Source organism: Leptodactylus fuscus, chromosome 4 (assembly GCF_031893055.1).
Source record: "Leptodactylus fuscus isolate aLepFus1 chromosome 4, aLepFus1.hap2, whole genome shotgun sequence".
Lineage (NCBI taxonomy): Eukaryota > Metazoa > Chordata > Amphibia > Anura > Leptodactylidae > Leptodactylus > Leptodactylus fuscus.
In genome coordinates, this window is record NC_134268.1 from 126423639 (window position 1) to 126448006 (window position 24368).

General features: G+C 42.0%; 1 protein-coding gene across 1 annotated transcript in view; it reads left to right on the plus strand.

Moving 5' to 3' along the window:
* Positions 1 to 2980: 2980 nt before the first annotated feature.
* Positions 2981 to 24368, plus strand: part of EPB41L4B (erythrocyte membrane protein band 4.1 like 4B) — a 136066-nt gene continuing 114678 nt past the window's right edge. The window contains exon 1 of the mRNA XM_075271016.1: positions 2981 to 3631. Within this exon, the coding sequence (XP_075127117.1) occupies positions 3320 to 3631 (312 nt within the window). The 5' untranslated portion in view covers positions 2981 to 3319. The remainder of the gene's footprint in view (positions 3632 to 24368) is intronic.

The following is a 24368-nucleotide window of genomic DNA, read 5'->3' on the forward strand; positions in this document are numbered from 1 at the left end:
TAGGGAGGGAGAGGGAGTAAAGAATTATGGTAGTAGTAGGATAGAAGCACAGGAAGCTACATGATGTAAACTAATCCAGAAGATACCAGGAGCTCACAGAGAAATACAGAAATCACTTACAACACTGCTACAGGTTTTTGGGTGTACTTATTAACCCATTAATAGCACTAAAAAACTTTATTAAACATTTTAATACCCCTTTAATAAAATCTGTGAAACATCTGTGTGACACCACAGATGTTTCACAGATTTTATTAAAGGAGTGATAAAAAATGTTCACTATGCCCCTTGATATGTTCTGTAAGGGGTATAGTTTCCATTACCAGGCTCACTGTTGGGAGTTTCCATAGTATTGGTACTCTAAGCGATCAGCAAATGCACCATGGCACCTGAAAACTATTCCAGCAAAATTTGCCCTCTCGAAGCCAAATAGCGCTCTTTTCTTTCCAAGCCCCACCATGTGCCAATACAGCAGACTACAGTCATGGCCAAAAGTTTTGAGAATGATACAAATATAAATTTTTACAAAGTCTACTGCTTCAGTTTTTCTAATGGCAATTTGCATACACTCCAGAATGTTATAAAGAGTGATCAGCTTAACAGCAATTACTTGCAAAGTCAATATTTGCCTAGAAAATGAACTTTATCCCCCAAAACACATTTCAACATCATTGCAGCCCTGCCTTAAAAGGACCAGCTAACATCGTTTCAGTGATTGCTCCATTAACACAGGTGTGGGTGATGATGAGGACAGGGCTGGAGATCAATCTGTCATGATTAAGTAAGAATGACACCACTAGACACTTTATAAGGAGGCTGGTGCTTGGCATCATTGTTTCTCTTCTGTTAACCATGGTTATCTCTAAAGAAACACGTGCAGTCATCATTGTACAGCACAAAAATGGCCTAACAGGGAAGAGTATCGCAGCTAGAAAGATTGCACCTCAGTCAACAATCTATCGCATCATCAAGAACTTCAAGGAGAGAGGTTCCATTGTTGGCAAAAAGGCTCCAGGGCGCCCAAGAAAGACCAGCAAGCGCCAGGACCGTCTCTTAATAGTGTTTCAGCTGCGGGATCAGGCTACCACCAGTGCAGAGCTTGCTCAGGAATGGCAGCAGGCAGGTGTGAGTGCATCTGCACACACTGTGAGGCGGAGACTCTTGGAGCAAGGCCTGGTCTCAAGTAGAGCAGCAAAGAAGCCACTTCTCTCCAGAAAAAACATCAGGGACAGACTGATATTCTGCAAAAGGTATAGGGAGTGGACTGCTGAGGACTGGGGTAAAGTCATTTTCTCTGATGAATCCCCTTTTCGATTGTTTGGGACATCTGGAAAACAGCTTATTCGGAGAAGACGAGGTGAGCGCTACCACCAGTCTTGTCTCATGCCAACTATAAAGCATCCTGAAACCATTCATGTGTGGGGTTGCTTCTCAGCCAAGGGAATCGGCTCTCTCACAGTCTTGCCTAAAAACACAGCCATGAATAAAGAATGGTACCAGAATGTCCTCCAAGATCAACTTCTCCCAACCGTCCAAGAGCAGTTTGGCGATCAACAATGCCTTTTCCAGCATGATGGAGCACCTTGTCATAAAGTAAAGGATATAACTAAATGGCTCAAGGAACAAAACATAGAGATTTTGGGTCCATGGCCTGGAAACTCCCTAGATCTTAATCCCATTGAGAACTTGTGGTCAATCATCAAGAGACGGGTGGACAAACAAAAACCTACAAATTCTGACAAAATGCAAGCATTGATTGTGCAAGAATGGACTGCTATCAGTCAGGATTTGGTCCAGAAGTTGATTGAGAGCATGCCAGGGAGAATTGCAGAGGTCCTGAAGAAGAAGGGTCAACACTGCAAATATTGACTTGCTGCATTAACTCATTCTAACTGTCAATATAAGCTTTTGTTACTCATAATATGATTGCAATTATATTTCTGTATGTGATAAAAACATCTGACAAACACACATAAAAACCAGAGGGCAGCAGATCATGTGAAAATATATTTGTGTCATTCTCAAAACTTTTATGAGGTACTGCTGTATTCATGAGCAATCGTTGGGGTGATTTTTGTGTCCCTAAGCAAACCCAAAAAACGGAAAGACGAAACGCTAGTGTGATCCTAGCGTCACTTGAATTCAATAATAAAATACGTTTTCTAAGGTTAGTAACTAGAGATGAGCGAGTAGTATTCGATCGAATACCTTGTCAACATAGGAATGCGTGTAAGCGGCCAAACACCAAGGGGTTAAGCGCATTGAATATTTCTGAGGATTGAATATGAATTCAATGAATGATGATGAATGATGAATGAATGAATGAATGAATGATGATGATATTTTCTGAGCATTGAATATTTCTGAGGCCATTTACACGCATTCCTATGGCGGCGAGGTATTCGATCGAATACTACTCGCTCATCTCTATTAGTAACCAATAAAAGACACAAGCAGCTAAACTTTCTGCACTCCATAGCGGTGCTGACTGGGTTAAAACACCTGCTGCTGCTGCCTAGTCAACAGAATGGCTGGGAAGTGAGCCAAACTTCTGGGAGGGAGGAGATACACCACGAAGAGGAGGAGAAAGAGGGAGGAGGGAGAGCTAAACAAACCCGTGTCTGTGTCAGTCCAGTTTTCTACTAAAGGAGGAAGAGTACACATACAACAAGTGATAGCTGGATAAAGACTTGGAAAAAGGAGGCTTTGACGTCGGTCATGTCCATGAAGCGCGCCATTTCTAAGTAGCGGACAGCAGCAGCCAGCTCATGTGCCTCAGGTTACTGCCTGTCTTACATTCGTAGTCAATGACAAGCAGCAGCAGTTTCCCTGTTCCATTGATACTATTGTTCGCTCCCCACAGGATGGTGCCTACAGCCAAGCAGAATATCAGTTGTAACGTGTCTGCCTCCTGCTTTTTTGCTGTCTAATAACGAGTTGCGACACTTGTGTCATTTATGTGAACGCTTAAACTGTGCCCGAGTGGGGAAACTTTCTTCAGGAATACGGCTGCTGCAATGTGGAGGAAGGAGGAAGTTGTGTACACCGGCAGCCACTGACTGAAAGGTGCGCACCTGTGCTGCTTTGGGGCCCTGTTGGCTGAAGACAGTGGAGCAGGACGCCTAGCTTACTCTGTCGCCTGCTCCTGTTCACTGGCTGTACTCTACTCACTACCCTGTGGAGAGGCCGAGGGAGCCTATTGATCACTTATCGCTCACTGATTGGAAGTCCTCCTATTGATTGCTCAGCTCTATTATCCAGGAAGAAGGGGGCAGGGTTAAAGAGGGAGGAGGAAAGTCAGTGCAGTAGGTGGTGAAAGATGATGCTGCGGTTCCTACGGAGGACCTTTGGTCGGCGGTCAATGCAGCGGCACGGAGGGAGAAGTGCAGTTGCCTTGCATAGCGCTGGTATTCGAGATGAAAGGGATGGAGGAGCTATGGTGATGAGAGGTTCTGCCGGCGCATCTGCTGCCTCCTCAGCTGGAGGGCTCTATCCACACCAGACCCTACTGCCGCTCCCAGTGGTCAGTGGTGGAGCTACAGTTCACATTCCTGCGGCCGGGGACAGTAAGTCAGTGCTGACCTGTAAGGTGCTGCTTCTGGACGGCACAGACATCAGTGTGGATCTCTCGGTAAGTGCATGGGACACTGGGCTCTATTCCAAGCCTATGCATTGTATGTCTCTTCTTAATGGATCATTCTGTGGCTGTGCTAGGCAGTGCTGAGAGTACACAGGGTTCAGGGTCATTCTGTAGATCATATACTGGGTGACATCCGCCAACACACCTGATCTACAGGCTATACACGCTTTATGGTGCTTAGCAGACATGTTATCGAGGCAGTTCACACATGGTGACTTTGCACAGTAAAGCAGAGGGTCAAGTGTGACTTTACTGTATTGTTATTACAATAAGGGCAGAAAAAGTGATCCTAAACTGTTTTAAGAGTAAAGCATCAAAGTCTGGACTAATGTTTCTAAGTCTAGGTTCACACCTGCGCCTATCTCCATTCATGATTTCCGTCCCCGAATCTGCTTAAAAAATGTGGAGAGAAAAGTCCTGCAAGAAGGACTTTTCCTGGTGGTCCCCATATTCTGTAACTATATATATTTTTTTTCTTGTGGATTAGGTTTCGAAGCCTGTACACAGTTGTGAACCTAGCGTAAAACACGGTAGGCAGATTTATTAAGAATGACATTTCATACGCCAGTCTTAGAGGGCCATTCATGCCCTCAGAGATGGGCCGTATTCTATACTGCTAGAAAGCTGAATTTATGTGCACCAAAATGCAAATCTACCCCAGTTACAAAATGGTGTAGATTGTTATTATGACTCATGGCAGAAAACTGGCATGTGTTATAATGAATATGTAGTGCTGAGGCGTTCCCCCTCCACCCACACTTGCACAATGTGGTGTGCAAGGTGCAGAATGGGGGTAGGGGCTCACTTTTTGGCATAAGAAAGGACATAGATCAGTTTCCCTTCAGTGTATGTATATTGTATATGTCCTTTTTGTACCTCCTAATTAGAAACAAAAAATTACTTTGTCAATTTTGAGTGTAGTTGAAAAAAATGCTGTTTATTTTTTTTTTAATTTTTTTCTGTTGTATAGGAGGCACATTGTAAATTACATTTGCAATTGGAATCCTGATTTCATGTGCATGTGATGCATGACTTTACTTGAAATGCTGCAGTGCAGTGTAGATGCTACTTACAATATCGAGCTGTTTGTGTCAGTATGGCATGTTTCATTTTGACATGGAAAAATTACAACCAAACTGACTCAACATCAGTGTAAATAGGGAGTGATCTATATTTTGGCTGGGGCTTTTAAGGGGTGGGGGGGGGGGGAAACTGGCCTAAAACTGCCCTTTGTAGCATACCGTGGTGTATAGTTGTATTTGTATGTATGTTGTTGATTTGTCTTTTGGTTAGTTGGCTTTGATCAGGGCTGTGCAGTTGGTAGGCCAAATTCTATTTTTATTTTTTTTACACAGTCTCCTTTACAACTCCTTTACAAGTGGGTGACAGCCATGGTCAGTCAGTAGCAGTAAATTTCCTCTTAGGCCCAATTCACATTTGCGTAGTCCACTCTCTCCAAACAAACCCGAATGCAGATGTGAACCAGGCTTTATGCATTAAAAAGTTAGTGATTGAATTGCTTTGAGTAAATATACAACAAAATTATGTATGAAATTATACAATATTACTAATTGTATAATATACCGATAATTTAAACTAATTAATTTTATTTTGAAGCTGGCGACGGTAACTCCGTCTCCAGCCAAAATGGGTACTGACTCCAATTCCAAAGCCATGACAATGATAAGGTGTCACAGCAAGCGGCTGCTGAATTATAATAATGAACTCTTTCAGATTTCTAGTTTTAGTACTGTATTTGTTAATGCTGTAACAAACAAGGTCTCTATATTCCAGAAAACAGGTAGACATTTCAGAAATCACTGGATGCAACTTGGCAGCTCTGTATGTTTTGTTTATGCTGTTATTACTGGCCCTCTTCTAGCAATAAAACATACCTCATTATGTTTGCTCTGAGAATTGTTGAGCAGAGGATCTTTCATCACCTCCATTTCTTTGCATCCTTAAAGGGGACCTTTCATCAGATTGGGCACAGGCAGTTCCATATACTGCTGGAAAGCCAAATTCAGCGCACTATCAGCTTCCCCCATCTGTGCCCCCCGGGTAAAGCGCTATCTGTCTCGATACCGTAGCGCTTTACAGTCAGAAGGGCGTTTCTGACAGTCAGTCAGGAACGTCCTTCTCCACAGCAGCGCCTATCGCGCTGTAGAGTGTGAGCGGGGAGGAACGCCCACCTCACTGTGGTGGAAAGTGTGGGCAGGGAGCAAAACACTGTAGACCTTTTCTAGCTAGAAATAAGGATTCTTGCATAAGAATAAGAGAATTTTGTGGCCATAATTCCTCATCCAAGATCACAAATAGGCAAATATCGGGTGAGTGAAACTGGAGCACCAAGGATATCTGACAGGAGACCCTCAATCTTTGCCCAAAAGTCTTTAATAATCTGACGTATGACCTGGGATTTCCCTAAATCAGAGTACTCAGCCGAATAATGCAAGCACCCAGGATGTTGCAGACGCTCCATTTTATGTAACCGTCAAGGAGTCAAATAAATTTGTTGCTTTCTACACTACCATTCAAAAGCTTGGGGTTTCCCAGACAATTTTGTGTTTTCCATGAAAACTCACTCTTTTATTTATCAAATGAGTTGCAAAATGAATAGAAAATATAGTCAAGACATTGACAGGGTTATAATAATGATTTTTATTTGAAATAATAATTTTCTCCTTCAAACTTTGCTTTTGTCAAAGAATGCTCCATTTGCAGCAATTACAGCATTGCAGAATTTTGGTGTTCTAACTGTTAATTTTAGGTAATCTGGAAAATGTCACCCTATGCTCCAGAAGCCCCTCCCACAAGTTGGATTGGCTTGATGGGCTTTTTTTGCGTACCATACGGTCAAGCTTCTCCCACAACAGCTCAATAGGGTTGAGATCTGGTGACTGTGCTGGCCAATCCATTACAGATAGAATACCAGCTGCCTGCTTCTCTCCTAAATAGTTCTTGCATAATTTGGAGGTGTGGTTTGGGTCATTGTCCTGTTGTAGGATTCCTTATTCAAAATCCGTTTTACCTTCTGCAAATCTCCCTCTGCCAGCACCAAAACAACCCCAGACCATCACATTACCTCCACCATGCTTGACACATGGCATTCTCTGATGCTAAGAATCACTGGACAGGCTGCATTCTCCTCTGGTTCCGTTTTATTGATGACCTCTCGATATTGTGGGACGGGCCCAGGGGGTAGTTTGCGGCTTTCGTACAGGCACTCAACCAGAATGACTTATGTTTTTTTTTTTTTTTCACCTACCGTATTTTTCGGACTATAAGACGCACTGGACTATAAGACGCACCAGCTTGGTTCCTTAATCATAGCTCTTGTGCGTATTTGCTCTTTACGCACAAGAGCTATGATTAAGGAACCAAGCTGGTTCCGAAACGCGTCAGCTACAGTTATGCGTTACTGACAGCGGTTTTTATATTGTCCTGTCCTACTATCCTTTGTGTGTTTTTTCCTATCTTTATGGAGTGTCTATTGTGGCTTTTTTAAAGAAGAAGAAATGAATAAAATTATTGGATTTTAAATTTACCGAACAAGTGTTGCAGATCCTTCTATTATATACTACAAGTCGGAACAGTTATTGAATCCCTGGGTTAGGAAAAAACAGAATGGTGAGATGAGAATTGTGGTCACTTTTGACAGCTATAGATATTCAACGCATCATTACAGACTTCTGGGATAGGATCCTATTGTCAAGTCGCTGGTTGGAGTTAGACCTGGCTTGTCCTATTGGAGAGGCCCGAACCTCTGTGATGAGCTAGTACACAGTCATCTGGGTTCTTTGTCATCTGAAGGGACATAGTTGGACTGTATGTCCCAGAGAATTGTAGGGAGCTTTGCATGTGGCTCTTGTAAAGCTTATAGTTTTGTCCAGAGTGGTAACCAATTTTCCAGCACTAGTATAGGACGGAACTTTAAGATCAACCATTTTATTAATTGTAAAACCAGTGGGGTGATCTATTTGATCATTTGCTCCTGTGGACTCCAGTACATGAGTAAAACCACCAGGGAGTTCTGCAGGAGGATCAGGGAGCACATTAACAATATCTCCAGACAAGAAGTGAACTCTGTCTCCCGTCATGTTTGGGAGCAACTTGAGGGTGAGGTCAATCTGAGATTTCAGGGTATTGAAGTGGTCACCAGATCACCCAGAGGCGGTGATTATGATCGTAAGGTGCTTCAGAGGGAGGCTCGATGTACCTTTCTAATTGATACAGTACAACCTAAGGGCCTAATGAATTTTTGTCATTTGCCTTTTTTGTAGAGGCTTATGGCCTTGATATTGTTGATACTTTCTATCATTGTGACCATTTTGATTGCCAACTGGATTGTTTGGCTGATCTCTATTACTGTAATAGGACTTGTCATGGGTATGGGTTTTAGGTTCCCTTTTTTATATGTTGGTTTAGGCTCATTTTGTGTGTGCTGAAAGTATTGATAGCTATGTATACTTACCCTCTTCCCCTTGCTATCCATTTCAATATCTGGAGCAGCTTGATGTCTGCTATGTTCCCTCTGTATGCACACTTACCCTTGACTGGTAGTTAATGTTGCTATATGTACACTATTTTAGTATGGAGAGGTGTGTGATGAATCTGCTTCAGGGGTCTCTGATAGTAAGGAGGGGCCACCGTCAGGATTGATTTTCTACGTCCTGATCGGGATGTTTACCACGGCTGTAGGTTATTATAGATGTCATCGCCATTACCAATACACTGCAATAGACACACCTGTTTGGGCGGTCTAATCGCAGGTGTGTGAGATGTCACAGGGGGAGAGTGCACCCTAATTCTGTGCTCCCCCTGTTGACACTAGGTAAGTGGGGCGGAGCCGGGCGTATATGAGTCCCGGCTTTCTGCGGCGCCACTTGCGGCTTCACATTACAGCTGACCAGGGCAGTAGGGCACATCACTTTTGCAATTGCTTTTGCAGGCTATCTGCTATCACTATGACCTGTGCTAATTCTTAGCCTCTGATGAACTGGTATACATCCAGTTGAAACTCGTCAGGCTTACGCTAGGTTCACACCTGCATTCACGGTCTCCGTTCTATGGTTTCCGTCTTCTGCATGCCAGAAGACGGAAACCACAGACCGGGTCCGTCCGTGCGCGTTTTAGGCTCTCCGCCGCGAAACCGGATTTTTTTATCTGGACACAGAGTACTGCATGTCCAACTCTGTGTCCGGATTATAAAACTCGGTTTCGCGGCGGAGAGCGCAAAACGCTCACCGCCGCTCACGGCCGGACATCTTTCTCACCCATTCAAATGAATGGGTGAGAGAGAGTCCAGCAGGTTTCCGTTTCCTGCCTCTGTTTTAGGCAGGAAATGGAAACCTCAAGTACGGACACCTGGGCGCAGATGTGAACAAGCCCTTACTTGCAGACTGCGAATTGTGTGTGTCACTTTTGTTACGGAGTGAATCTAATGTATGTGGTTGGCTAGCCTTAGTTATGGGGGAGTAATGTAGGCCCTCCAGTTAGTGGCTAGCTAGGGCAATGGGCCTGTCTTTTAATGGCCATAGCTATCTTTTGTGTGACTGTATATGCCCTGGACCTTTTAGGGGCATGATAGTGGTGTGGTGTAAATCCTACCCTTGTGTTTCTACCTGAAGAATTTAGTGGCTGACGCAGAGTTAAGGGATATCACGAGTTTATCCACACATATACACTCTCACACAGTAATTCATCCTGGCCACCACCACATACTGGCTCCAGTAAATATTGGTGTGGAGCAGTATATAGACTTTGTAGGCTGCTCATTGTTATTTTAGCTTTTAGTAGATGCTAATAAGTTATATTTTAGTGTACTATAGATTTATTTTGTTTTGTTTCGTCAGGCACTCTTCCAGCATCTTTTCAGTTGTTCTGTGTGATCTAAACACCTCAAACTTCGATTCAGCAGTCCAAAACACTTTTTTCCAATCTTGCTCTGTCCAAAGTCTGTGTTCTTTTGGCCATATTATTCTTTTCCCTTGTTAAATATTTAAATACAGTATTCTCTAGCACACAAAGGGTTAAACTCTACTGACATCACACTTCTATATTCCGGGTACATGGGTGCGGTTAGAGTATACTAGGTTAGATATCTCCTTACATAGCAACAAGATGGAAGGCTACTGTCACGGAGCAAAGGTATATGTCTTCCTCCGGATGGTCTTTTGAATCAACACGGACGCAAGAGGTCGGGAGACAACAGCAATTTATTGTAATCCACAAAGTTAGTAGCCGGTGGCGGTCACATCAACCGTAATAACAATAAGTCCACAGAAGTCACAATCCAATGATAGCTTTGGCTCCTTGGTCCTGTAACTAAATCCTGGCTCTCTACAGAGCTGTGCACAGGCCGGCTAACACATACTAACTGCACGCTACATACTATATACTAAGACTGTTACATCCTCTATCTGTGGGTGGGAAGGGCTGAGTCACAGATCCTTCCCCCCTCACCTATACCAAGGAGAGCAGACTCCCTGTCTCCTGTGGACAATGCACCGTCCAACATCTTCTTGGAGACACCGATCAGATTATCTCCACCCATTGTCCTCACTAGTTAGAGGTATTTGCATACAATGTGCTAACACACTAGACCCTAATCAGCCAACTACACATTGATGTATACAACAGGTTAGAGAATACATTCCACATGAAATATATATTACACATTGCCTATAGTATAGACTCTAACCATCCCGTGACAGCTACAACCCCTCTCATGAATATAAATGAGTCAGAAATACACGTCTAGGTCTCTCTTTGGAAAGACCAGAGTGGGTGACCCTGGCAGGTGGTCAGTCATGAAGGACATCGTGACCAGCCCAAGTCCACCAACCAGATGACAAGCATGAGCCAAGCTGTAGCTACAGGATATCCAGATGAAGAACTTTAACTTCTCCGAAGATGTAAGCTATCGAGACATTGACTGATATTTCTGTTAGGGAGGGTTCACACTACCATCTGTGTCTGACAGGTAGTGTCTGCTCCTAGTGTCCGCTCAAAATCTGGCGCGGACTCTAGCTGTGTCCGTGACACCTGTCATTCACTTAAATGGCGACCAGGTGTGTTCTTTTGCACTTGCATTTTACTGTCCTCATGTAAAGATGTCCGACTTTTCAAGTGGACAGACAAACCCCCCTGTGTGCGCACCATGTAACATACGGCTGACAATGCCCTGTAACACCTGTGGTCGGAACCGGGTCCGAACGCGGAATCTCAGGGGTTTCAGGATATTATGGTGCCCCCCCCTCCCCGCGACGGTTTTGGGGTGCAATGTTTGTAGTGGGCAGCCTGGGGTCTGATCAGTGACCCGGGGTCTGCCCCATCACTTACCCCTCCACGTACCTGGTTGATCCTGCCCAAAAGGAAGCTGTCAGCCCTGTGCGTCTACACAGGCTGACAGCTTCCTCTACACTGCAATACACGTGTAACACATGTATTGCAGCGTATATCTAGTGAAGCAGTGATCAGCAGATCACCGCTTCAATCCCCCCATGGGGACAGATAAAAAAGTAAAAATAAAAAAGTTTAAATAAGTTTAAAATAAATTAGAAATAAAGCCCCTTTTCCCCATATAAAATGTTTTATTATGTAAAATAAAAAAAAGTAGAACAAAACATTACATATTTGGTATCACCGCGTCCGTAATAACAATAAAATTAAAACATTATTTAACCCGAACGGTGAACGTCATTAAAAAAAAACGTAGAAAACCGCACAAAATGATTATTCGCCACTTTTCCCTTACAAAATGTTCAATAAAAAGTTATCAAATGGTCGGATGAAAACCAAAATGATACCAATAAAAAGCAGAGGTCATCCCGCAAAAAATAAGCCCTCAACCAGCTCTGTCTACCGAAAAATAAAAATGTTATGCCTTTCAGAAGATGTCGATACAAAAATAATAGATTTTTTTCCCCTGAATTGAATTTTATTCTGCACAAATAGCAACACATTAAAAAAAATCATATAAATGAGGTATCTCCGTAACCGTACCGACCTGCATAATAAAGGTAACATGTTACTTATGCTGTACTCTGCACGGGAAAAAAAAAATGCTAAAAAGTAGAGATGAGCGAGTACTGTTCGGATCAGCCGCTCCATAGAAATGAATGGATGCACCTGGTACTTCCGCTTTGACGGCGGCCGGCCGCTTAACCCCCCGCATGCCGGCTACGTCCATTCATTTCTATGCGAGCGTGCTGTTCGGATCAGCTGATCCGAACAGTACTTGCTCATCTCTACTAAAAAGCAATGCCAGAATTGATGTTTCCTCTTATATCCTACCCAGAAAGAGTTAATAAAATGTAGTCAATAAGTTACAGGCACCCCAAAATGGTGACATTGAAAAATACATCTAATACCGCAAACGCCAAGCCCTCATATGGCCACATTGCCAGAAAATAAAAATCTAGCTTGTACAATGTGAAGGCAAAAACCCCAAAATTCGCCAAATCATTAGGACATAAGTGGCTGCGACTAGAAGGAAATGTATAAGCTGTGGGGACACCCCATATTTAGAGCTTATGAGAGAGAATACACCAGCGCTGATCCCCCAGAATGCTCCTCTTCCCCGTTAGGAGCTAGTGGGAAAATCGAATGGGATTTGGTGTACCCAATTTACTCTGCACAGCTTATATATTCACTTCTGGGTTACTAATGCTCACTACATCACTTGATAAATTCTTTGAGGGGTGCGGTTTTCAAAACGGGGTCACTTTCTAGAGGTTTTCACTATTTTGACTCCTCAAGGGCTTTGTAAATGTGACATGGTTCCTGAAACTGATCACAGCCAGATCTGCCCCCTAAATGGCGCGCCTTCCCTTCTGCGTCTCGCTGTGCGTCCATATATTAGTTTACACCCACAAGTGGGGTACTATGGTAGTCGGGAGAACTTGCATAACAAATTGTGGGATGCGTTTTCTCCTTTTAACCCCTTGTGACTGTGCAAATTCTAGGGATAAATGAAAATATTAGTAAAATAAAATCAAATTTGAAAATTTCACCATTTCCATTTTGTATGAATTCCTGTTAAGCACTTATAGGGTTAAAATACTAGGTATATGTTGTTTTGTCTTATTTAAAGGCTGCAGTTTTGAAAATGGGGTGATTTATGGGGGGTTTTAATACAAGGGTCTTTCAAAACCTCTTCATAACAGGATTAGTCCCTTTTAAAAAATGAGTTTTGTAAATTTCTTGAAAATTTTGAATATTGTTGTTTCACTTGTAAATCTTATAATGCCCATAAAAAATAAAAGGGTGACTAAAGTTTGCTGACATAAAGCAGAGATCTGGGACATGAGAATTATGATATAATTTTGGCGGTCTGACTATCTGTATACAATGCACATCATTTCAAACTTTATAAAATGCGTATTTTTCAAAATTTCCACCAAATTTCCTATTTTTTTCATAATGAAACACAAAACATATCAACCAAAATTTACTACTAACATGAAGTACAATGTGTTATGAAAAAACTGTCTCAAAATCACTTTGGTAAGTTAAAGCGTTCCAAAGTTATTGCCACATAAAGTGACACATGTCCGTTTTGAAAAATCGAGCTTGGTCTGGAAGTCAAAAAGTGCCATCGGCGGGAAGCGGTTAAAGACATTTCTAAGTGACCCTAAACTTTTAAACGGTAGTGTATTCATTTGGAATAACCTGTTATTAGCAGACAGGGATACAAATTGTGCTGATTCCTGGAGTCCAGAATATGTCTCATCTATAAGAGCTGGAATCTGGGTACACCATTTCAAATAAAGAGGCGTCTAAATGAGACTCTTTAATCTGTATGAATTGGGCATTTAAACTTGTACACCAATGAGTGGATAGGTAGCGATTAGCACTTCCAATAGGGCAAACTGTAGACATGGCATGCCTAATTTGTAGAGATGATCGAGTAGGTGTTCGATCGAATACTACGGTAATCGAGATACTTGTACTCGATCGAACACTACTAGCTGTTCGAAGTTTAATATTCGATGCAGAACCAGCGTTGATTGACAGAATGCTATACATTCTGCCAATCAACGCTGGTTCTTCTCTTACCTTTCCGAAGTCTTCTCCATGCTGCGTCCCCGCGGCGTCTTCTGGCTGGAATTCACTCGGCCTAGGCAGAGCTGACTGCGCATGCAGAGTGAATTCCACCCGGAAGAGGACGCGGGGACCCTGCGCCGGGAGAAGACTTCAAGCAGAATCCAGCCTGACCGTCACTCGTGGACTTGGTAAGTATGATTTTATCGAATGTTGCCTACCCCTGAAACGAGCATTTCCCCCCATAGACTATAATGGGGTTTGAAATCCGTTCGAACAGTGTGCGGCTGTTTGAATCGGATTTCGAACCTGGGACACTTTAGTGTTCGCTCATCTCTACTAATTTGTAGAAATCTACAAAACTGCTGTGCTCGAGGAGTCAACCTGCCCTGTTCATAGCCCTCACCCAACGACACAACTCCAAGTTACTCCCAGCATCATGCGTCTGGCCAGAAGCTCAGTTAAACCTGGATTGTCCAATAGTGGTGTTTCAGTAGGGACTTCAGTAGAGGCTGCTGCCTCCTGCCAGTTTATGAATAGTTAACAATCTACCATATAGATGTGGATTTTCTAGTACTGGCCATAAGGTGGGTTTGTTTAAATACTGTGCTAAATGTGTCGCCAGGTAAAGGGTCTGTTAGTAACCAGGAGTGTAGATAACAGAGTTGTCCCACTAAATAAAAAAATAGGTAATGCTGGCACAGCTGCAGGTCCTAGAATATACAAACATCTAGGAATCACCACCATCTTGATAAGTTTTATCCAACTGGCTACTGATAGTCAGTCCCCAAAACCTTAAACTTAGTTTTGAAGTGACTTAGAAGTGAATATACATTTAAACTCAGTTAGGGCAGGTTCACACCTGCTCCTGAGCCTTTGTTATGCAGGTTTTCTTTTTCTGCTGGCAGAAGACGGAAACCTGCATTCACTGCCCGCCGGTGAGTGTTTTGTGGTCTCCGTGGCGACAGTTTTTTTTGTAAAAAAAAAAAAAATCTGACACAAAGTCCTGCATGTTCGACTTTGTGTCTGGTTAAAAAAAAAACAAAAAACAACCGGTTTCGCCGCAGAGAGCACAAAACGCTCACGGGTGCTCACGGCCGGACACTTTTCAAACCCATTCAAACAAATGGGTTTAAAAAGTGCCTGCCGATTTCAGTCTCCTGCCCTGTTTCTTGGGCAGGAAACAGAAACCTGCATAACTGAGTTCGGGCACAGGTGTGAACTCGCCCTTACTGTGATAATTAGAAATATAACTACTTGGGTATTTACAGGTATCCACTACTCTTAGGCCACAAACATTCAGTTATACCTATAATGAAACCGCCAGTGTTTCCATAGGTATAATTAATATGTTGTGATTTTGAAAAACCTGACAGTTTTGAATGTTGCTGCATTTCTACTACAAGTATTTTTGTGTGGATAGGATTTGCAGCCAAACCGCAGTGTTTACGCCATCTGGGACCCTGGTCTTAAAGTTATTGTCCTGATTCAGGCAAAGTGTGCTAACTTTCTTGGGGATTCCACTTTAATCGCATCGTGAGGGATCTGCATACATGACATGGTGTCCAAAAGCCTTCGAAATCTGCGCTGTAAAAGCCAAACTTTTGCAGAGTCCCTAAAATACCAGAAAAGTGGAATTCCCTGACATGCGACATCATTTTGGAAACTCCTTCCCCCCTCCCTCAAGTATGGATGCAGTAAATATTTTTACTCCCAAGTGTTGCATTAACTTATTGTCCAATTGCAATTTTTCCAGGAAATACACGATTTCAGTGCGCAATATTTGGTGCCTAGCTTGTGTCAGAAGGTCAAAAAAAACAAATTTGTTGCAGTTTTTTTTTTTTTTTTTTTTTAAAACCAAAGCCAAGAATAGTTTCAAAAGGAATGGGAAATATATAGGAAGTACTTATATCTCTACCTTCTTAATCCACACCTGATTTTGGTTAAAAAAACAAACAAAACCCCACAGCACACTCCAAACAAAAAAAAGCTGGCTTTCTGCAACGTGGGGTCTCAACCTTATGGTGTTTGATGTGTGTCCTTCTACTGACACAAGCGTGGCACTACATTTCGGTGCTGAATCTGTGTATGCCGTAAAAATTGAAACCTTAACTTTCATCAGTGGCACATTCCTTTCCAGAAATGGAAAAGTTGAGGAGTAAAAGTGCACGCTACACCACTTGATATATTCATTGAGGGGGTTAACTATACTGAGTGCAGAATTCCATTTTACTGGCACCACTGTGGATCTACAAAAGTTTAATGGCCAAAAGCGGAGCAACACTCCAAAAGCCAAAAAAACGCAATGCTTCTTTACTTCTGAACCGTGCTGTGTGCCCATGTAGCAATTTACACCCACACACAAAACTGACATGGTACCAGAAAACTACTGTATATACTAAAGTATAAGCTGACCCGAATATAAGCAGAGGCCCCTAATTTTACCACAAAAAACTGGGAAAACTTATTGACTCGAGTATAAGCCGCGGGGGAGGGGGTGGGGGGTGAATGCAGGAGCTACTGGAAAATTTCAAAAATTAAAATGGTGGGAGGGGGAGGGGGTGTTTTGGTTGTCTGTCTGCCCCTTCCCTGAGCTTGAGGACTGGGTTTTTTCCCCCACTTGGAATTCAGCCTGTCTAAATATAGGGTATCTGCAGTGCTCCTATTAACCCCTTCCCGACAGAACAGGAGCACTGCAGATGCACTATATTCAGTAGACCGGGCACTTTCAGACAAAGGAATACCTAATGTTTGTGTTTCATAGTAATTTTCTTCTTTTATATGTATTCTAGGGAAAGGAGTGATTTAGAACTTTTATTTACTTTATTTTTTGATTATATTTTTTTAACCTTTTCGCTGCCAAGGGTCTCTGGAAATTTTGCACCTCCAGTAGCCAGAGCAATTTTCACAGTTTTGAGATGGATAAATCAAAGCTAAATTACAACATTAAAAAAGCATCCAAACCCCCCCATACATATATATTTTCTTAAAGTAGACACCTGCAGCATTGTCTCAATGCAACTTGGTACTGTATACGAACAGGCATCTTCATGCAATTTTGATTTAAAGTCAATGTTTTATGAAAAGATGCAAATAAATTTATATTAGCTGTTAAAAGTGGAAACCAAACAATAAATTATATGCACCAAACCTCCTAAAAATAAGAATTCAACATGTACAGATTTCATTCATATCACTATGGCCTGCACCCGCATGTACGTGTCTTCAGAAAATTGCTAGAACTGGAAGGAACAAAAATCTGCTTTGAAGCTGGAAATGTTAATAAAGTATCATCCTATAAAATCTAGGGATTACACACCATGAAAAGAACCCCTATGGTTTTATTGGGCGGTTCTCCGTCGTTTGGATCCCCTGATGGACCCAAATGAATAAGAACCAAGCGCTAGTGTGAACCTAGCCTGAATTAGTCCCTTTGAAAATTGCTTGTTTAAATGTTCTTAAAAATTTAGATAAACTCTGTTTTGACTTGTAAGCCTTATAATGTCCCCCTAACAAATTTAAGGGTGTTTAACCGGTTAAGGACCGCTGGCCGTAAATTTACGGCCAGCAGTCCTGGTCTCTAAGACCAGCCGATAGTAAATTTACGGCCGGTCTTCAGAGACTCACTAGGCAGGGGGTGGGGCGGGGGGAGGGCAGGAGTTAGGTGTTACTGACACCTAACCACCCCCTCAACAACGTTCAGTCGGACTCAGTTCCGACTGAACGCTTTAACCCTTTCGATCCTGCCGTGAAACATCACGGCGCGATCGAAAGGGATCCGCCGCAGATTGAAGCTGATCGGCACCCCCCGCGGCGAGATCGGGGGGTGCCGATGTCAGTAGAAGGTAGTCTGGGGTCTGGCCAGTGACCCCAGACTACCGGAGCCCCCACATACCTGGTTGATCCTGCCGACCGATGGAGGAAGTGAGCGATGTGTCTCACTTCCTCTGCTGCTTGCAGGACACGAGCAGGCTCATGTCCTGCTCGTGTCTTGCAAGCTACTATACAGAATCAGTTAAAAAAAAATAAAGTGTATGAAAAAAGTAATAAAGTTATAAAGCCCAAAAATCCCTTTTTCTCTATACAAAATGAATTATATAAAAAAAGGTACTAAAAATTAATAAAAACAATGCATATTTGGTATCGCCGCGTCCGTAACAACCTGTACAATAAAACTGAAATAATATTTAATGTATACGGTGTACATCTGAAAAAAAAAACGGAAAAAACCCGCCGGAAGTAATGATTTTTCACCATATCACCTTACAAAATATGCTATAAAAAGTGATCAAAAAATCATATGCACCCCACAACAGTACCAATAAAAAGCGCAGGTTGTCCCGCAAAAAATAAGCCCTCAACCAACACTGTCAACAGAAAAATAAAAATGTTACGCCTCTCAGAAGATGGCGATGCAAAAATCACTGATTTATGTCCCCAAATGTGTTTTTGTTCTGCAGAATTAGTATCGCATAAAAAAATACTATAAATGAGGTATCGCCGTAACCGTACTGACCCGCAGAATAAAGGCTACATGTTACTTATACTGTACGCTACATGGTGCAAAATTTAAAGGGTACAACTCAATGCCAGGATTTTTATTTTTTTTTTTAAATCCAGCAAGAAAGAGTTAATAAAATGTATTCAGTATGTTGTAGGCACCCAAAAATGGTGTCATTACAAAATACATCACATCCCGCAAACAACAAGCCCTTATATGGCCACGTCACCAAAAGAATAAAGAAAATATAGCATCTACCAATGTGAAGACAAAAAACCCCAAAATCGCCAAATTATTAGAATACAACTGGCGGCGTCAGGAAGGGAATGTATAAGCTGTGCAAGCGAATATCAGGGGACACCCCGGATTTACAGCTTATGAGGGAACAGACACCAGAAGTGACCCCCAGAGTGACTCCCCCAATCATAGGAGCTACTGGGACATAGTAGGGAATTTGGTGTCTGCAATGTTTTCCGCACAGCTTATATATTCCCTCTTCGCCATCCGCTGTGCAGTCACGCCTGCAATACTAATACTCACTACACCCCCTGAGAAATTCTTTGAGGGGTGCAGTTTTCAAAATGGGGTCACTCCTTTGGGGAATCCACTTTTCTGGTACCTTACAGGCTCTACAAACATGACATGGCGTCCAGATACCAAACATCTGAATCTGTACTCCAAAAGCCTCATCGCGCTCCTTCCCTTCTGCGCCCTGCTGTGCGCCCAAACTGCAGTTTATGCCACATGTATGACACTGGTGTACCCCGGATAACGGACGTAATGTCATATGTGGTAATAAACTGATATTAGGGCACAGCCAGACACAGAAGGGTTATTGGGTTTTTGGAGCGCAGACGGTTTGGTTTTTGGATGCCATGACACTTTTGCACAGCTGAAACGCCAGTAAAGTGGAATCCCCTGATATGAGACCCTATTTTGGAAACTACACCCCTGAAGGATTTATCCAGGGGTACAGACAGCATTTTTAACCCCCAAGTTTTGCTATAACTTATTATCCATAAATGAATACGAAGCTGATTGTGAGAGGTGAAAATGACCATTTTTCCAGAAACCCGTCATTTCAGTGCGTAATATGTTGTGTCCGACTTGTATCAGAGATGAACGCTCTGAAAGCTGTTGTGCCCGGGATACCCGCTTACCAGTTTTTGGAGTGTCTCTGCTGACATAAGTTGGGCACAACATATCGGGTACTGAAATGGCGAATCTCTGGAAATTTTTCATTTTTAACTTCTCATTATCAGTTGCGATTTCATTTCTGGAAACTAAATAAATGCAACACTCAAGGGTTAAAAATTCTCGCTACTCCATTTGATAAATCCCATCAGTGGGCTAGTGTCCAAAATAGGGTGACATGTCTGCGGATTCCACTTTATTGACAATTCAGGGGCTTTGCAAAAGTGACGTCCAAAAACCAAACTGTGCTCCAGAAACCAAAATAGCGCTCCTTCCCTTCTGCGCCCTGCTATGTGCCCAAACTACAGTTTATGACACATGTATGACACTGGTGTACCCGGGATAACGGACGTAATGTCATATGTGGGTATAAACTGATATTAGGGCACATGTATGACACTGGTGTACCCGGGATAACGTACGTAATGTCATAAGTGGTTATAAACTGATATTAGGGCACAGACGGACACAGAAGGGTTATTGGGTTTTTGGAGCACAGATGGTTTGGTTTTTGGATGCCATGACACTTTTGCAGAGACGCTAAACTTGCCCCTACAAAATGGGGTTTACAGTTACCTCCAGGTCTCTCCAAAAGGAACATGGCCCCCAGAAAGTCCCTCTAAATCTGTACCCCAAAAGCTAAAAAGCGCAGTGCTCCTTCCCTTCTGAGCCCTGCTGTGTACCCAAGCAGCAGTTTACACCCACATATATATTTTTTTGCCCCTCGGGATGGCCCCTTAATAGTTTTAGGAGTGCAGGTCTCTGACAACACAAAGTAGGTGCAACGTATTGGGCACCGAAATGGCATATTTCTTTCAAAATTTCAATTTTCATTTTGGACATTCATTTTTTGGAAGCATTTTAGGCACAAAATGATAATACCCCTTGATTCATTCCATGACAGGTGTAGTTTATAAAATGGGGTCACTTTTGAGGGGTTTCCATTGTATTGGTACTTTAGGGGCTCAGCAAATGTGACATGGCCCCTCAAAACTATTCCAGCCACATCTGCCCTCCAAAATCCAAATACCTCTCTTTCCATTCTGAGCCTCACCATGTACCCATACAGCAGATTATGGCCACATATGGGGTATTGCCGTGTTCAGGAGAAAATTTGTAACAAACTGTGGGGGGCTTTTAATTCTTTAACTACTTGCAAAATTAAAAATATGGCGCTAAATGGACGATACATTGTGAAAAAAAAAGTAATTTTTCATTTTTACGTCCCAATGTTAATAAAATCTGTGAAACAGCTGTGAGGCCAAAATGCTCACCAAACCCCTAGATAAATTCTATGAGGGGTGTAGTTTCCAAAATGGGGTCACTTTTAGGGGGTTTCCACTATATTGATATTTTAGGGGCTCTGCAAATGCGACATGGGACTTGAAAAATATTCCAGCAAAATCTGTCCTTCAAAAGCCAAATAGCGCTCTTTCCATTCTGAGCCCCGCCATGTTCCCATACAGCAGATTATTACCACATATGGGGCATTTCCGTGTTCAGGAGAAATTGTTTAACGAACTTTATGGAGCTTTTTCCCCTTTATCCTCTTGTGAAAATGAAAAATTTGGGGCTAAATTGACAGGTTATTGGGAAAAAAAGTAATTTTTCATTTTCATGCCCCAATGTTAATAAAATCTGTGAAACAGCTGTAGGGTCAAAATGCTCACTATACCCTTTCATATGTTCTGTGGGGGGTGTAGTTTCCAAAATGGGGTCACTTTTAGGGGGTTTCCACTGTATTGGTACTCTAGGGGCTCTGCTAATGCGACATGGCACCTAAAATTATTCCAGCAAAATCTGCCATCCAAAAGCCAAATAGCGCTCCTTCCATTCTGAGCCCCGCCATGTTCCCATACAGCAGAATATGGCCACATATGGGGTATTGCCGTGTTCAGGAGAAATTGTTTAACAAACTGTGGGGGGCTTTTACTCCTTTATCCCCTTGTGAAAATTAAAACTTTGGGGATAAAGTGACATTTTAGTAATTTTTCATTTACACATCCCAATGTTAGTAAAATCTGTGGAACAACTGTAGGGTCAAAATGCTGACTATACCCCTTGATGAATTCTGTGAGGGGTGTAGATTCTAAAATGGGGTCACTTTTGGAGGGTTTCCATTGTTTTGGTACTCTAGGGGCTCTGCAAATGAGGCATGGTGCCTGAAAATTATTCCAGCAAAATCTGCTGTTCACACACCCAGTGTCGCTCCTTCCCTTCCATGCACTGCTGTGTACCCAAAAATCAGTTTACGCCCACATGTGGGGTATTTCTGTGTACGGGAGAAATTGCATAACAAAATGTGAGATGCATTTTCTCCTTTAACCCTTTGTGAATGTGTTAATTTTAGGTCTAAATGAATGTATTAATGAAAAAAAATGAAATGTCTAAATTTCACTTCCATATTATGTTTATTCTTATGAAAAACTTAAAGGGTTAACAAACATCCCAAATGCTGTTTTGAATAATTTGAGGGGTGTAGTTTTGAAAATGGGGTGATTTATGGGGGTTTCTATTATATAGGCCTTTATAATTCCTTACAGAACTGAAGCGGTCCCTAAAAAATTGGTTTGGAGAATTTTCTTGCAAATCTAGAAAATCGCTGTTACACTTGTAAGCCTTGTAACGTCCAAAATAAATTAAAAAACAATCAAAAGATGATGCCGATATAAAGCAGAGATATGGGAGATAATATTTATTCATGTATTTGGGTGGTATGACTATCTGCCTGAAAAGCAGAGAATTTCACATTTTGAAAATTGCAATTTTTTCCAAATTTCCATCAAATTTCCTAGTTTTTTTTATAAATAAATACAAAAATATTGATTAATATTTACCACTAACATGAAGTATAATGTGTTACGAAAAAAACAATCTCAAAATCATTTGTGTAAGTTAAACCGTCTCAAAATTATTGCCATTTAAAGTGACACATGTCAGTTTTGAAAAAAAAAGGCCTGGTCTTTAACATACTTTTGGGCCTGGTCCTTAACCGGTTAAAGTTTGATGCCAACATAAAGCAGAGATATGGTAATGTATAATATTTATGAGCTAATTTGAATCGTATGACTATTTTTATGAAAAGCTGATAATCTCAAATTTAAAAATTGTATATCTTTTCAAAATTTAACCAAATTTTTTCTTTTTTTTTTTCTTAAAACACATTGACAAATTTTACCACTAACCTGTCACAAAAACAATCTCAAAGTTTAAAGCGTTTCAGAGTTATAGCCACCTAATGACAGATGTCAGCTTAATTCCATGGTGCTTTACATTTGGGAGTTACATACAGTACACAGAATATACAGGTAGATATAATACTAACAATGACCGACTGGCACAGTGGGGTAGAGGGCCCTGCCTGCGAAGGCTTACAATCTGTGAGCTGTAGTAGGAAGGGGTTAAAGAGGACTTTTCATGTCCTTGGGCACATGTGGTTTTATATATCCCTAGAAAGCTGACAGTGTGCTGAATTTAGTGCACTGTCAACTTTCCTATTATGAGCCCCAGGGAAGAAATATTGGTGCAATTACCGAAAGCTCTTCACTGTCAGAAGGGTGTTTCTGACAGTCTAGCTGTGAACGCGCCTCCTGACAGTACTGGGCGTTCCTTACCGCCCAGTGCCCATAGACTAGTACTGGAGGGGGGGACTGGAGACTGTCACAAACCCTTTTGACAGTGAAGAGCCCTCGGTAATTGCACCTATATCTCTTCCCATAGGGTACATAACAGGAAAGCCGAAAGTACTCTGAATTCAGTGTACTGTCGGCTCTCCAGCAGTGTATAAAACCGCATGTGCCTGAGAACATGAAAGATCCTCTTTAACCCCTTCCCGACATGCGCCGTAATAGTACGGCGCATGTCGGGTGTGTAACTATTAAGCAGTAGACAACCAGCTGATTAAGGCATTAACCCCTCCGGCGCCACGGTCAAAGGCACCGGAGGCTCCATTTTCCCGGCGGCGCATGGGCGCCGCCATTTTGCCGGTGATCGCCGGCTCCTGGAGCATGCTCCAGGGCTGACGTCACGTTGGCATGACAGCCGGGAGCCTTTACAAGGCTCCCCGGCCGGTCTGCAAGCTCTTTCTTTTGCAGGCTGGTCTATGTAGCCTGCAAAAGAAATGATGATTTTTTGCAATGCATTGCAATGCATTAGCATGGTAATGCATTGCATTAGTGATCAGATCCCCTGGGGTTCAACACCCCTAGGGGGTCTAATAAATGCAAAAAAATAAATAAATATAAAAAAAAAATTATAAAATATTAAAAATTCAAATCACCCCCCTTTCCCTAGAACACATATAAAAGTAGTTAAAACCTGAAATACATACATGTTAGGTATCCCCGTGTCTGAAATCGCCCGCTCTACAAATCTATAAAAATATTTTTCCTGTTCGGTAAACGCCGTAGCGGGAAAAAGTCAAAAGTGCCAAACCGCCGTTTTTTCACTGTTTTGGTTCTGATAAAAATTTGAATAAAAAGTGATCAAAGCAATAGCATTTCCCGAAAATGGTAGAACTAAAAAGTACACCCGGCCCCGCAAAAAAAAAAAAGACGCCCTATGCATCCCCGTACACTGACGTATAAAAAAGTTACGGCTGTCTGAATATGGCGACTTTTTAAAAAATAAATTAAATAAATAAAAAAAAAAATAAAAAAAAAAAATCCAAAACTGTATTATAAATTTTTTTTCTAAGGGGTCAAAATGTAAATGAAACCATATAAATTTGGTATCCCTGGAACCATACCGAAACTCAGAATACAGGGGACATGTCATTTTGGCTGCACAGTTATCGCCATAAAACCAAAGCCCGTAGGAAAGTCGCAGAAATGCATTTTTCTTCAAACCCACCCCATTCTGAATTTTTTTCCTGATTCCCAGTACATTATATAGAATAATGGTGGCATCACGAAGAAAAATTTGTCCCGCAAAAATTAAGACCTCATATGGCTCTGGGAGCGGAGAAATAAAAAAGTTATGGAGTTT